The sequence below is a fragment of the Lissotriton helveticus genome, chromosome 3_1 (assembly GCF_964261635.1).
Source record: "Lissotriton helveticus chromosome 3_1, aLisHel1.1, whole genome shotgun sequence".
NCBI classification, from domain to species: Eukaryota; Metazoa; Chordata; class Amphibia; order Caudata; family Salamandridae; genus Lissotriton; species Lissotriton helveticus.
This window is the reverse complement of record NC_136061.1, coordinates 47,633,993-47,647,538: the sequence shown is the minus strand read 5'-3', so window position 1 is coordinate 47,647,538 and position 13,546 is coordinate 47,633,993. Positions and strand designations below refer to the sequence as shown.

Here is a 13,546-nt window from a genome sequence, read left to right as displayed (position 1 = left end):
CTGAAAACAGACCTCTTCAATGAGCACGACCCCTGTACTGACAATCTACCCATAACCCTCTCCCCAGTGACTATCTTCCTGTGCCCATGCTAGATTTGTGTTCTACAAATACCAAAACATACACACAGGGGTGACTCCTCCATAATGGCAGAGGAGCGTCGCCCCACTGGTCAGTCAGTCGAGGGCGTAGCAAATGACCACTGACTGACTGTGCCGATGCCAGCAGTGTAGGGCGGGGCCTGACATAGCAGGGTGGAGTTGTAGGCACAGTGTAAGTGTGCATGTCAGTTTTACTCGCCGTCTTAGGCCGGCCAAACAGACATGCACACTTAGGTTTTGTCTAACCCAGAAATGTCACAGGTGCCTAGGAACTGTCTGAGCGACAACCACGCTGTTCAGACCAATCCTGGCGCTGCTTTCATAGCATGAGAACAGCGCCAGGATTGGGAACGGAGCCTGAGCCCCAGTGCATGCTGGGACTCGAGGGGGGGACGGAGTAGAGGACTCAGGCGGCTGCCATGTACTCAGGAAAGTTTTTTAAACATTTATTAATACCCCCCATCCTGCCCCCCGCTTCAGTACTGCAGCAGCCGCCACTGCACATGTATACATATATGCATCCAACATGGGAAACTTTGCAGAGACTTGGAGAACGCTAGTGCGTAACTAGCTTTTAGGATACAAAAATGGATCTGAAGATGGTGCATACAGACCTAATGAAGTTTAGACGTTCAAAAAGTAAAAAGTATTTTTTCACTGTTCCAATAAAAAATGAACTTAAAGGTAGACATGTTTGGAGAGGATTCTAGCTGGTGGGCAATGTTAGTGCCATTGCCTACCTGGAGCTAAACTTTCCAATGAGGCACCAATAAAGCAAATGAATATAAATCCGGAAAATTAACTTTATTAAGAGAACAAAGAGAAAAGAGTAAAATATGTGTCCCACAGTGAACAGTGATTGCCTTCCAATATTCGATGAATAAATGAAAGATTAAAATACGTATTGTTTAATTTTACTAATTAAAAACGATAACAGAGACAAAGAAGACATGCAAAGGATAAAAGGACAACTAAAACAGAAGAGCACTCACACATGATCACTCAGGGAACTACATTTCCCCTTGACATTAGTAAAATGTGGCATTAAAATATTTGTATTTCTTAAAATGTATCTCAGTTGTTCAAGCAGAACAATCCAAGGACCCGGAAGAGGGCCCCTTGCGCGAGTGCACGCAGTGACGTAATGTCCGCACTGTACAGGCCATGGCCAGGACAGGGCTTCGGCACACTGGATGCACCGGGCCTGGCGAGGGCACGGGCCGCAACGGGACCCACGGGCCTGGTCAGGAAAAGAGCCCCCTGGCCTTCTTCCTTTTAGGTTTTGAGACGGGCGAGCTCTGGGTCTGCGCAGGGGTTGGAGGGACCTGAAAGAGAAAGAATACATGAATCAGGTGGAAAAGTGCACAGGTCTGCAAAACCCTGGCCACGCAAAGCATACGTACATACTGGCAGCAATGTTGGGACCCCCTCCCCCCACCTTCATCTCGTACTGCCAAGACTGTAGCCCAGGCCTGCTCCCAGCACACTGTCCACACAGACAGAGCTCCTGTCCACCCCAAAACAGTGGACACACCTAGCTGGTCCCAGAACACTGTGCAGAGACGCAAACCCTGCCTGATCCCAGCACGCTTTCCACACTAGCACAACCGAGGTGTGATCCTAGCAGAACGTCCACAGTGGCACAGCCATGCCAGTTCCCAGCACACTGTCCACGCCGACACAACCCATGCTGTCCACGCCGACACAACCCATGTGTGATCCCAGCACACTGTCAACGCCGACACAACCCATGTCTGATCCCAGCACACTGTCCACGTCGACACAACCCATGTCTGATCCCAGCACACTGTCAACGCCGACACAACCCATGTGTGATCCCAGCACACTATCGACGCCGACACAACCCATGCTGTCCACGCCGACACAACCCATGTGTGATCCCAGCACACTGTCCACGCTGACACAACCCATGTGTGATCCCAGCACACTGTCCACGCCGACACAACGCGTGTCTGATCCCAGGACACTGGCCACACCGACACAACCCATGTCTGATCCCAGGACACTGTCAACACCGACACAACATGTGTGATAACAGCACACTGTCAACGCCGACACAACCCATGTCTGATTCCAGCACACTGTCCACGCCAACACTAACCATGTCTGATCCCAGCACACTGTCCACGTCGACACAACCCATGTCTGATCCCAGCACACTGTCAACGCCGACACAACCCATGTGTGATCCCAGCACATTGTCAACGCCGACACATCCCACGTGTGATCCCAGCACACTGTCCACGCCGACACAACCTGTGTCTGATCCCAGCACACTGTCCACGCTGACACAACCCATGTGTGATCCCAGCACACCGTCCACACCGACAACCCATGTCTGATCCCAGCACACTGTCCATGCCGACACAGCCCATGTCTGAACCCAGCGCACTGTCCACGTCGACACAACCCATGTCTGATCCCAGCACACTGTCCACGCCGACACAACCCATGTCTGATCCCAGCACACTGTCCACACCAACACAACCCATGTCTGATCCCAGCACACTGTCCACGCAGACACAACCCATATCTGATCCCAGCACACTGTCCACGCCGACACAACCCACGCTGTCCACGCCGACACAGCCCATGTCTGATACCAGCATACTGTCCATGCCGACACAACCCATATCTGATCCCAGCACACTGTCCACGCCGACACAACCCATGCTGTCCACGCCGACACAACCCATGTCTGATCCCAGCACACTGTCCACGCCGACACAACCCATGTCTGATCCCAGCACACTGTCAACGCCGACACAACACATGTGTGATCCCAGCACACTCAACGCCGACACAATCCATGTCTGATTCCAGCACACTGTCCACGCCGACACTAACCATGTCTGATCCCAGCACACTGTCCTCGTCAACACAACCCATGTCTGATCCCAGCATACTGTCAACGCCGACACAACCCGTGTGTGATCCCAGCACACTGTCCACGCCGACACAACCTGTGTCTGATCCCAGGACACTGTCCACACTGACACAACCCATGTCTGATCCCAGCACACTGTCCACGCCGACACAACCCATGTCTGATCCCAGCACACTGTCCACGCCGACACAACCCATGTCTGATCCCAGCACACTGTCCACGCTGACACAACCCATGTCTGATCCCAGCACACTGTCCACGCCGACACAACCCATGTCTGATCCCAGCACACTGTCAACGCCGACAAAACCCATGTCTGATCCCAGCACACTGTCCACGCTGACACAACCCATGTGTGATCTCAGCACACCGTCCACACCGACACAACCCATGTCTGATCCCAGCACACTGTCCATGCCGACACAGCCCATGTCTTTATCCCAGCACACTGTCCACGCCGACACAACCCATGTCTGATCCCAGCACACTGTCCATGCCGACACAGCCCATGTCTGATCCCAGCACACTGTCCACGCCGACACAACCCATGCTGTCCATGACGACACAACCCATGTCTGATCCCAGCACACTGTCCACGCCGACACAACCCATGTCTGATCCCAGCACACTGTCAACGCCGACAAAACCCATGTCTGATCCCAGCACACTGTCCACACCGACACAACCCATGTCTGATCCCAGCACACTGTCCATGCCGACACAGCCCATGTCTGATCCCAGCACACTGTCCACGCCGACACAACCCATGTCTGATCCCAGCACACTGTCCACGCCGACACAACCCATGTCTGATCCCAGCACACTGTCCACGCCGACACAACCCATATCTGATCCCAGCACACTGTCCACGCCGACACAACCCATGCTGTCCACGCCGACACAGCCCATGTCTGATACCAGCATACTGTCCATGCCGACACAACCCATATTTGATCCCAGCACACTGTCCACGCCGACACAACCCATGCTGTCCACGACGACACAACCCATGTCTGATCCCAGCACACTGTCCACGCCGACACAACCCATGTCTGATCCCAGCACACTGTCCACGCCGACACAACCCATGTCTGACTCCAGCATATTGTCCACACCGACACAACCTGTGTCTGATCCCAGCACACTGTCCACACCAACACAACCCATGTCTGATCCCAGCACACTGTCCAAGCCGACACAGCCCATGTCTGATACCAGCATACTGTCCACACCGACACAACCCATATCTGATCCCTGCACACTGTCCACGCCGACACAACCCATGCTGTCCACGCCGACACAACCCATGTCTGATCCCAGCACACTGCCCACGCCGATACAACCCATGTCTGATCCCAGCACACTGTCCACGCCGACACAACCCATGTCTGACTCCAGCATATTGTCCACACCAACACAACCCGTGTCTGATCCCAGCACACTGGCCACGCCGACACAACCCATGTCTGATCCCAGCACACTGTCCACGCCGACACAACCCATGTCTGACTCCAGCATATTGTCCACACCGACACAACCCGTGTCTGATCCCAGCACACCGTCCACACCGACACAACCCATGTCTGATCCCAGCACACTGTCCATGCCGACACAGCCCATGTCTCATCCCAGCACACTGTCCAGGCCGACACAACCCATGTGTGATCCCAGCACACTGTCCACGCCGACACAACCCGTGTCTGATCCCAGCACACTGCCCACATGAGCAGAGCTCATGTCTGATCGCAGTCACATTGCCTGTTGCCACTCCGCTATTCCATCAGAGTGCACATTGTAAAAAGACAGCAGCCCCTTGCAAGATGTGGTGATGTGGTGAAGGGGCCCAGGGAAGCCTTCCACCCATGGAATGTCTGACAAAACATGGGCAAAAGAGCTTTAATGACAACTGGGATTCCATCAAGAAATGCATGGTCCTCAAATGTGAGTGGTTGTATGATTCTAAGTCTCAAAGTATATTAGGACAGAAGAGAAAACTTGAGAGATCTGAACAGCCATCCTCTCACATTCCTCATAAGACGTTAGTTTCCACACATTTTCCACATGTGCGGTAAGAGAGAGCTGCAGTTTCAACCTCCCTTGTAACAGATGTGTAAAATGTATGCATTCCAAACAATAGGTGTTGCCACCGCATGTCCAGTAACAAGCGATGCCGGCTTCACATGTCCATGGTTTCGGCCATAAGGACCAGGCTTAGGCCACGCAGGTCCAACCTCCCAAAGCCATGCAGCCAAAGTGCAGGGGAGAGAACACTGGACCACTGACACACTGATGGCCACGGGGTCCCCTCTGGTGATGCTGGGTTACACGCGTGTAAGGACAGGAAGAGGTGTGGCGCAGCGGCCAGGGCGACTGACACCGGACGCTGGGGCTCACTGTTCGATCCCCGGCAGCAGGTCAGCCCAGCACCATGTGACTCTGGGCAATAGCTTGCTTAATCTTCCCGACGTCCCCAGCGCCGGGATGCCTCCGTGTAGCTGTGCGCTTTACAAATACTGGATTTACATTTCCATTTTACACTCATGTTAGGGTGGCAGCCTTCTACCCTTTCCATCCATTCGTTTACCTCCCCTGGTTTACCAGAGAATGCTTCATGTATTTCTGGTTACTGAACTTTGTGAATAGAACGGTTCATTGTGCACATCCTGACTTGGGTCATTAATACTGTAAATGCATTTGTGTAGCGCTTCATGTCACTGGCCCAGTGCCAAGGCGCACTGTTGGACTGACAGGACCCTGCACTGTACATGAAGCACAAGACTGGAAGGGCGTTGTACTTGCAATGAGGCCCCTGAGTTCGTGCACGAGTGATCGTTATTAGAAAGCCTTGAGCCACACAGAGAGAAGTAAATTACTAAGAGATGCAAATCCTTACAAAACCAGAAGGATCTATTATTTTGCAAAAGAGTGTGACTTTAACCAAGCGGTATCAGAGGAAGACGCATGCAAGGACTTCAAGTGAATACAGTCATCCAGGAAGTTCTACGAGGCGGGGATCCGAGTCGGAGGATGAACTATCCAGAATTTGAAGCCATTCAGAAAGTGTCCTTTTTTAGGTCTCGCCTACGCAGCGCTCATCCGCTGAAAAGGAGGAGACCTCTTGGAATTGATTCGCTTTTTCGCCCCAAAAAGTGCAAACTTTGCATTGCTTTCAATGGCTACGCATGCACGTTTCGGGATACCCTTGAGGGAGCGAGCTTGGGCGACATCTGTTTGTAATTAACTTTCAAACAGATGGTGCCCCTGCTCGCTCCCGCAAGGGAAACCGGCTGGCTCGGCGTCTGTCTCAGGGCTTTTCTGACACCGCTGCCTCGAGCGTTTGCAAACAGAGGTGACTGAGTCCACTCAAGGGTGTTAACTGAACTTCAGGCATGCACCTCTTTTGTGCAGATAATACACGCCTGTTCGGCCAGCGAAATCAGTCCCAGGTGGTCTTTGGAAAACTCTGCTAATATTAGCCATCCTTAGTAATCTGCTCCCAGGGGAAAGACTTAAAAAGGAAACACTGTGCAATGCCATGCTGTTTATCCTACTGAGAAGCTTTAAGAAAGATTGCCATTTCCAAACTTTCACTGTTGCGTCGGAGTATGTCTGCAGATGCAGCCACTCGGGAAGAACGCGGCGCTTGTGCAGATCTTTTGCTGAGGACATATACCCGTCCTTTGACTTGTAAAGTTTTCTGAGGAGGCGGCCTGCAGTTCAGAGCCCAGATGTTGTCAGGTAAGAGCGCCAAGGTCATTCTGAAAGTGTGGTGGTGCGAAAGGGAACGTTCTGTTTGGTATCGAACTTGCAAAAAGATTTCTACAGCTGAAAAAAACATCAGTGGTGAGGCGGACATGTCACCACGATGTGTATATTGTCACAGCCTGTTCTGGGTGTCAAGTGCTATAGCAGTGATTGTAGAAAACGTTTTTAATAAGCAGCGAGGGTGTGGCCTTCGTTGGGGTGCGAAAATACTACATTCTGATTGGGTGAGCACATCTCCTTCTAATCCTTACATTCCAAATGTGTCTAAAATGTTGTACTCACATTGACGGTGTTTGATTTTTATTTTGAGTACACTTTCACCCAACTCAACACCTTTTCACAGTGCGCAACACGGGAGTAGCTCAATCAACACCAGAATACATAACATTTACACATCAGCTACAAGCAACTACTAAGAAAATAAATAAATTCCAACGTGACCTACACACCCTGCACTTCACACACGGTTATACTCCTCGTTACAATGCAACATCCTTACAACATAATAACTCCGAACCCTCAATCTGACTGTAACTTACACTGTAAATCAACAACCACAGGGTGCAACCCTCAGCCCCAAAAACATATTAACTCCTACTCATCCCCAACAAATCTCACCTCATCTTTACAGACAATAGTGCAGCTAAACACTTTCACACAACTTGTCATCAGACCAACATTCATAGCGGGCCACTCACCTTCTGTAGCTTCTCAGTCCCCATCATAACTCCACTCTGTAGCTCATTATATCACACTGTCTTTAGAAGCAAATCCTTCTCTGTTATTGCAAGTAAAATGCCCAACCTAAAAATTCATGCGTTGATAAATGCCCAACTGAGAACTCCCCACATGGAGGAGGACGTAAAGAGCGAGCATAGAATCGAAAACCCCCGTAACTCAAAGAGCATGACTGTGGAACTTGGATATCCAACCACCCCTATGTCAAGCTCAACAATATGCCATCAAATGACGTGGTCTCCTAGGGTATCAAATGCCTGCAACTCTAAACACAATATATCTATAACATCTCAAACTGAAAAGACCAGAGGATAGAAATAGAAGATTTAACAAACATTGGCATAGCCAATAGGTCTCCCTTTTGGGACCTTATAAGTATTTAGTTATGCAGTACAATATCCTTGGTGTAACAACATTAACTATTGCATGGCTAAACACCTATAAGGTCCCAAAGGCCAGACCTTTGGCTATGCCAATGCTTGTTAGAGTTCAGCAAGAATAGAACGAAGAGGTGAAGTGAAATAGATCTCAGTGGAGAAACTAAGTCAATTTGTTTTAACTCTGCCAATCTGTTTGATCAGTGCTAATGAACGTCATGTTCTCAATAAATATTTAAATTATCCTCCAGCTAGAACATGTTGATCTTTTTTAATCTCATGGTTGTTCTAGAAGTTACTTCATTTAAAGTGACAAAAACATTTCATTATAGAAAAAAACATATTACACCAAACAGAAGAACCTAATACACACTGATACCTCACTGTCACTAGAAGAAGCTTGTGTCAGGGATTTGGAAGATAAGCCAGTAAAGAGAATATCCAATGCACGCACTCAAAAGGTAGTGGATTCAAACTCTGATCTACATTTATACCAACGCTTCAAAGAAAGGGTAACAATCCACAAGTGCTGGAAGGTACTGACAAACCAACTCAACAAAACAAAACCAAACACGAGCAGTGAACTCACAGCTCTAAAGCTTAGATTAAATTAAGAAAAGTATCATCATTGATCATAGAGCTGATAAGGATATAAATAGTGATTAGAAATTATGTTGATTATAAAGAAGACATCAATCAATTAAATAATGAAGAATACTATGAAATAGATAGTCCAGACAGGTTCAATGTGGCCAAAGCCATTTCCACGGCTAAATCAGAACATTATATGCAATGGAAAAAAATTCAAATAGAAAAACCCAGTGTTTCCTACTGTTCCAGTCATTCATTTTTTACTTAAAGTTCAAAGCAGAGGTTACATTCGGCGTGGAAGACCAATCATTTCTGGCGTTGGATCCTTGGCTGACAGACTATCTGAATACATAGGCACTTTTAACACATCTTCAGCAGAGACTTTAACTTCCTACATTAAACACACAACGAATTTCCTTAACAGGATAACTGTAGTATCCTGAAATTAAGAATATTTTCTTTTCACGTTAGTCGTGAAATCTTGATAAGCTTGTTTCAACATGAAAAAGGTCTAGAAACTATGAGAACTGTATTTACAGCAAATCTGTGAACTGTCTAACACATACCAACATGCTGGTTGAATTTGCATCTTACATACTCCAAAATATGTATTTTCTCTATGGTAATTATTAGGATAGACACCGAAATGGACCTTCTATGGGTTACAGGCTCTCTACCTCTTGCATCAAAATTTTGTATAGTATGGAATGAGAAAAAGCAGATTCTTGAAGGCAATATCAGACATTAGAAGAATGTGTAATTTTACAACGTCGATATAAACATGTCGAGGTTCTGAAAGGGATCTGAAATGTCTTCATGAGAATGCAAAGATGAATATATTTAAGGTGCAGCTAACTTTTGGACCATGCTTCCTTGACTGTGAGCTATATACTGAATATATATTGAGGAAGACGTGAGAAAACACAAATGTTCAGGAAGGATACAGCAGTAAACCATGTATTATGAGCCAACTCAAGTCGCCCAAAATTGAAACTGTGACTATCCCTTTCTAGGGGTTTTTATGGTCCACATGAGTTCGATGGCACATTTGACAGAAGCGTTGCTTATTATTAATAGATTTGAAGAGAGAACTTCTATCAAGACAGTGTCCTGAGCAAGTAAAGGATGTTAGCTGGGAACCGCATGTTGGTGTTAGTTTGGTGGCGTGAGTTCTACTAATGATTATGCATTATAGTTAAAATACAAATTAAACAAGTATCTTATGGGAAGTGTTTTATCATGTTTTTGACAAAAAAGATGCATGAAAACAAAGACAATTTGTTTAAATTACACGTTTTGGAGCTCTCTTTTCAAATTTGTGCCATAATGGTTTCTGCTGAACCATATGTGTGTGAGGATATGTGTGTCTTGGTGAGTGTGTACGAGTACGAGCATGCCAGTGTTTTCTTCTCTTGACTTCCATTCCTTAACCTGCTGTAATTCACCACAGATTGTTGCATTTATTTCTTTGTGTCGACCTTTGCGAATAGGACGTTCTGTTATGCGCATTGATTTTTGCGAATAGGATGTCCTGTTTTGCACATTCATTTAGGCGGTTGTTTTGGGACGACGAGCCCTGCTTGATGTGTTCACCTGGGGTCTTCTGTACCATTAGCTGTGTGCCAGCCTTCAATGGGACACACAACATCCCTCAACATTCCTCATCTCCAGGTTCCACTGTTGCACCAGCGTGTCCCTTCCCCCACACTTATGCCTCACCCCTCTACTGGGGTAGATATTAGATCGACTCTTCTTGAGGGAAAACTCAATTCAGAGTTAGACAGCCTCATGATAACCTAGTGTGCCCAGATTCACTATGTCATACCCTGGCCAAAGGAGTTGGGGGATATGGTAAGGTAAGGGTCTCTAAAGACTGACTGTCACCCAACCACCCACACAAAGGCCCAGGATACGCTTGTGACTCTCGCTTGGCAGCGCCACTGGATTCTCATGGTTTCCTGTTGGTCAGAGTGAAGCTGAGTTGCACTGAAGGGTCCCAAGAGGTGTCCTGCTTGGAGTTAAAACTCTTTCAGTGTTCAACGGCAGAAATGTGCGGTCTGACCTTTAGGACAAGTAACACAACCCGACATTAAACTAGATGGGCCCAACCAATAGCCAGGACTGTGAAACATCCTGCACCAGGGCAGCCTGTTTTGTGGAGTGGGCTCCGCACTCTATTAGACCACCCCAGAGACCAAGAACGCCCAGATAGCGTCAGTGCCCCGCGATGCAATGCTGATATCAGGTGGTCCACCTTTCAATTCGGTGTGGGCACGGTATGCTTGGGCATGAATTCTGGGCCCTGTGACCAGTGAATCTGAAGTAATCATCAACCCTGAAACAGGTTAAGCTTCACAATTCTGCCGTTATTCAGTCTAAAGAGAACCGACCACGAGCTAGACCCGACACGAGCGAGACCCGACCACGAGCGAGACCCGACCACGAGCGAGACCCGACCACGAGCGAGACCCGACCACGAGCGAGACCCGACCACGAGCGAGACCCAACCACGAGCAGACGCAGGTGGAGAAGTCAGCCTCAACAAAACTGAAAGGGATTTTTTTTTAACACAAACGTGCTCTATCCACCACACACACTCAAGAACAGAAAGCTGTTTTATAACAGCAGTGCTCCATTTGGGCATAAAGTATGTTCTACTACTGAGGTGTTGCTCTTCTATCACTCCTGAGACTTTTCCTATGGCAGCCTTTGAGCGATGCACTCCTGTGGATTATTCCTCCTTTGCTCCTGGATGGACTCTAAAGAGCAGTTACCACTGTGACCCTAACCAATCCATTCCGGTGAGTTTCTCCTCTGCTACTCCTAAGTGGACTCAAAACTCTGCCTGGCACTGCTAACTGTCAGGGATAAAAAGCTGAATGTGATGAATAAATTGGGTTTTGCAAAGGAAAGTATGCACCAATTGAAGGTAAACGGCTATCGTGTTTATTAAAGCTCAGCAAACACACCCCCAAAGGTGACCCAACACCCCTGCATTGCCTCTCTCAAATTACATTCTACTTCTACATTCTACTTCCAATTCTACATACAGGGGCATGCAGGATGGAACAAACCCCCACCCCCCTCCAAAACAACAGAATCAAAAACAAACTAGATGGAAACACATGGAAACATACAAAACAGAAATTATAACTAAATGTTCAATATAATATATATTTCTTCAATTTCCTATGCACCGGACATTTCCTAGAGTGTACACACTTCCAGTCCATAACATCATCCGCTTCATTATCAATCCTTCTGGCATATTCTCATCAACCTTGGCTCTCTATCTCATACGGATTGCAATAGGCAATTCTTCTCATGTTCCACTTTTCCACACCTTCCAATTAATTGGTATTAAAAACGTTCACAACTTTCTTAGGCGGAGAGCTCTCAAATTCGCCTTTCCTTCCCCCCACCCCCAAAACCAATCTGCACCAATCTCCTACCTCAAACCAACTGTTCACACATCCGGATCCCTTGTATTCAATCAATCAATCAATCACTCAATCAATCATTTGTAAAGCGCACTACATACCCGTGAGGGTCTCAAGGCGCTAAGGGGGTGGGGGGGGCGCTACAGATCGAACAGCCAGGTCTTGAGTATCCTCCTGAAGGTCAGCAGGTCTTGGGTCTGTCGTAGGCTCAGTGGGAGGGTGTTTCATGTCTTGGCGGCCAGGTGGGAGAAGGATCTCCCACCGGTGGTTGTTCTTCGGATGCGCGGGACGGTGGCAAGTGAGAGGTCGGTGGAGCGTAGCTGGCGGTTGGGGATGTAGAAGGAGAGCCGTCTGTTGAGGTAGGCTGGGCCGGTCTTGTGGAGTGCCTTGTGTGCGTGGGTGAGGAGCTTGAAGGATAACCTCTTGTTGACGGGGAGCCAGTGCAGGTTTCTCAGGTGGGGGGTGATGTGGCCGTGGCATGGTACATCGAGGATCAGTCGTGCTTTTGGGATTCGTTGTAGTGGTTTGATGCGCTTGGTCAGGGCTCCCGCATAGAGGGCGTTTCCGTAGTCGAGTCTGCTGCTGACAAGGGCCTGGGTGACTGTCTTTCTTGTATCTGTCGGGATCCATCTGAAGATCTTGCGGAGCATGCGGAGGGTGTTGAAGCAGGAGGTGGAGACGGCGTTGACTTGCTAGGTCATTGAGAGCGTTGAGTCGAGGATGATTCCCAGGTTGCGTGCGTGGTCGGTGGGGGTCTGGGCTGCCCCCAGTGCCGTCAGCCACCAGGAGTCATCCCAGGCTGAAGGGTTGGAGCCGAGGATGAGGACCTCCATCTTGTCCGAGTTCAGCTTCAAACGGCTGGTCTTCATCCAGTCGGCGATGGCCTTCATTCCTTCGTGGAGGTTGGCTTTGGCGGTGATGAGGTCCTTGATGAGGGAGAGGATCAGCTGAGTGTCGTCGACGTAGATTATGTTGAGGTCGTGCTGTCGGGCTACGTGTGCGAGCGGGGCCATGTAAATGCTGAAAAGCGTCGGGCTGAGGGAGGATCCCTGGGGTATGAGCAGATTATATCGGAGGCTTTGGAACGGAATCGGGGGAGGCGTACGCTCTGTGTTCTGCCGGAGAGGAAGGAGGTGGTCCAATCCAGAGCCTTGTCTCGGATCCCAGTGGCATGCGCGTAGTGTGCGGTGGCAGACGGTGTTGAAGGCTGCAGAGAGGTCTAGGAGGATGAGTGCTGCGGTCTCGCCTTTGTCCAGCAGGGTCCTGATGTCATCAGTGTTGTATTGGGTCCAATATTGTTGCTGTTCCCACACAACTCTTTCATTGATCACCTCTCTGTAACATCTTCTCTCCTTACCCCTGCCCAGAAACCCTTGTTACTCTGCTTCTCGAAAAACAGAACGGACACACCCCCATTGCTGAATGTGGGTTTGTTCCATAACAGTTTCCTTATCTCACATTTCCAATCCAAATTGCTTTGCAATATCAATTGTACACAGTCAACCAATGTGCGATTAAAACTTTCTACCAGCCCATTTTCCATTGGGTGGTACAATGCTATCTTATTCCATGCCCCAAAACTTTTTTCTCGCTTCAGAAACAAAATGCAGCTTTTTCTCAAAGAAAAC

General features: G+C 48.5%; 1 protein-coding gene across 6 annotated transcripts in view; it reads right to left on the bottom strand.

Annotated features, from left to right (window-relative positions):
* NHEJ1 (non-homologous end joining factor 1) overlaps nucleotides 1-13,546 on the bottom strand; it is a 1,839,518-nt gene that overhangs the window by 558,268 nt on the left and 1,267,704 nt on the right. Inside the window, exon 8 of one of the 6 annotated variants that reach the window (XM_078679210.1) lies at nucleotides 883-1,424. The exons of the other annotated variants lie outside the window; for them this stretch is intronic. Within the exon in view, the coding sequence (XP_078535336.1) occupies nucleotides 1,344-1,424 (81 nt within the window). The 3' untranslated portion in view covers nucleotides 883-1,343. Of the gene's footprint in view, nucleotides 1-882; nucleotides 1,425-13,546 lie in introns of those variants that run through there. 6 annotated transcript variants of the gene reach the window in all.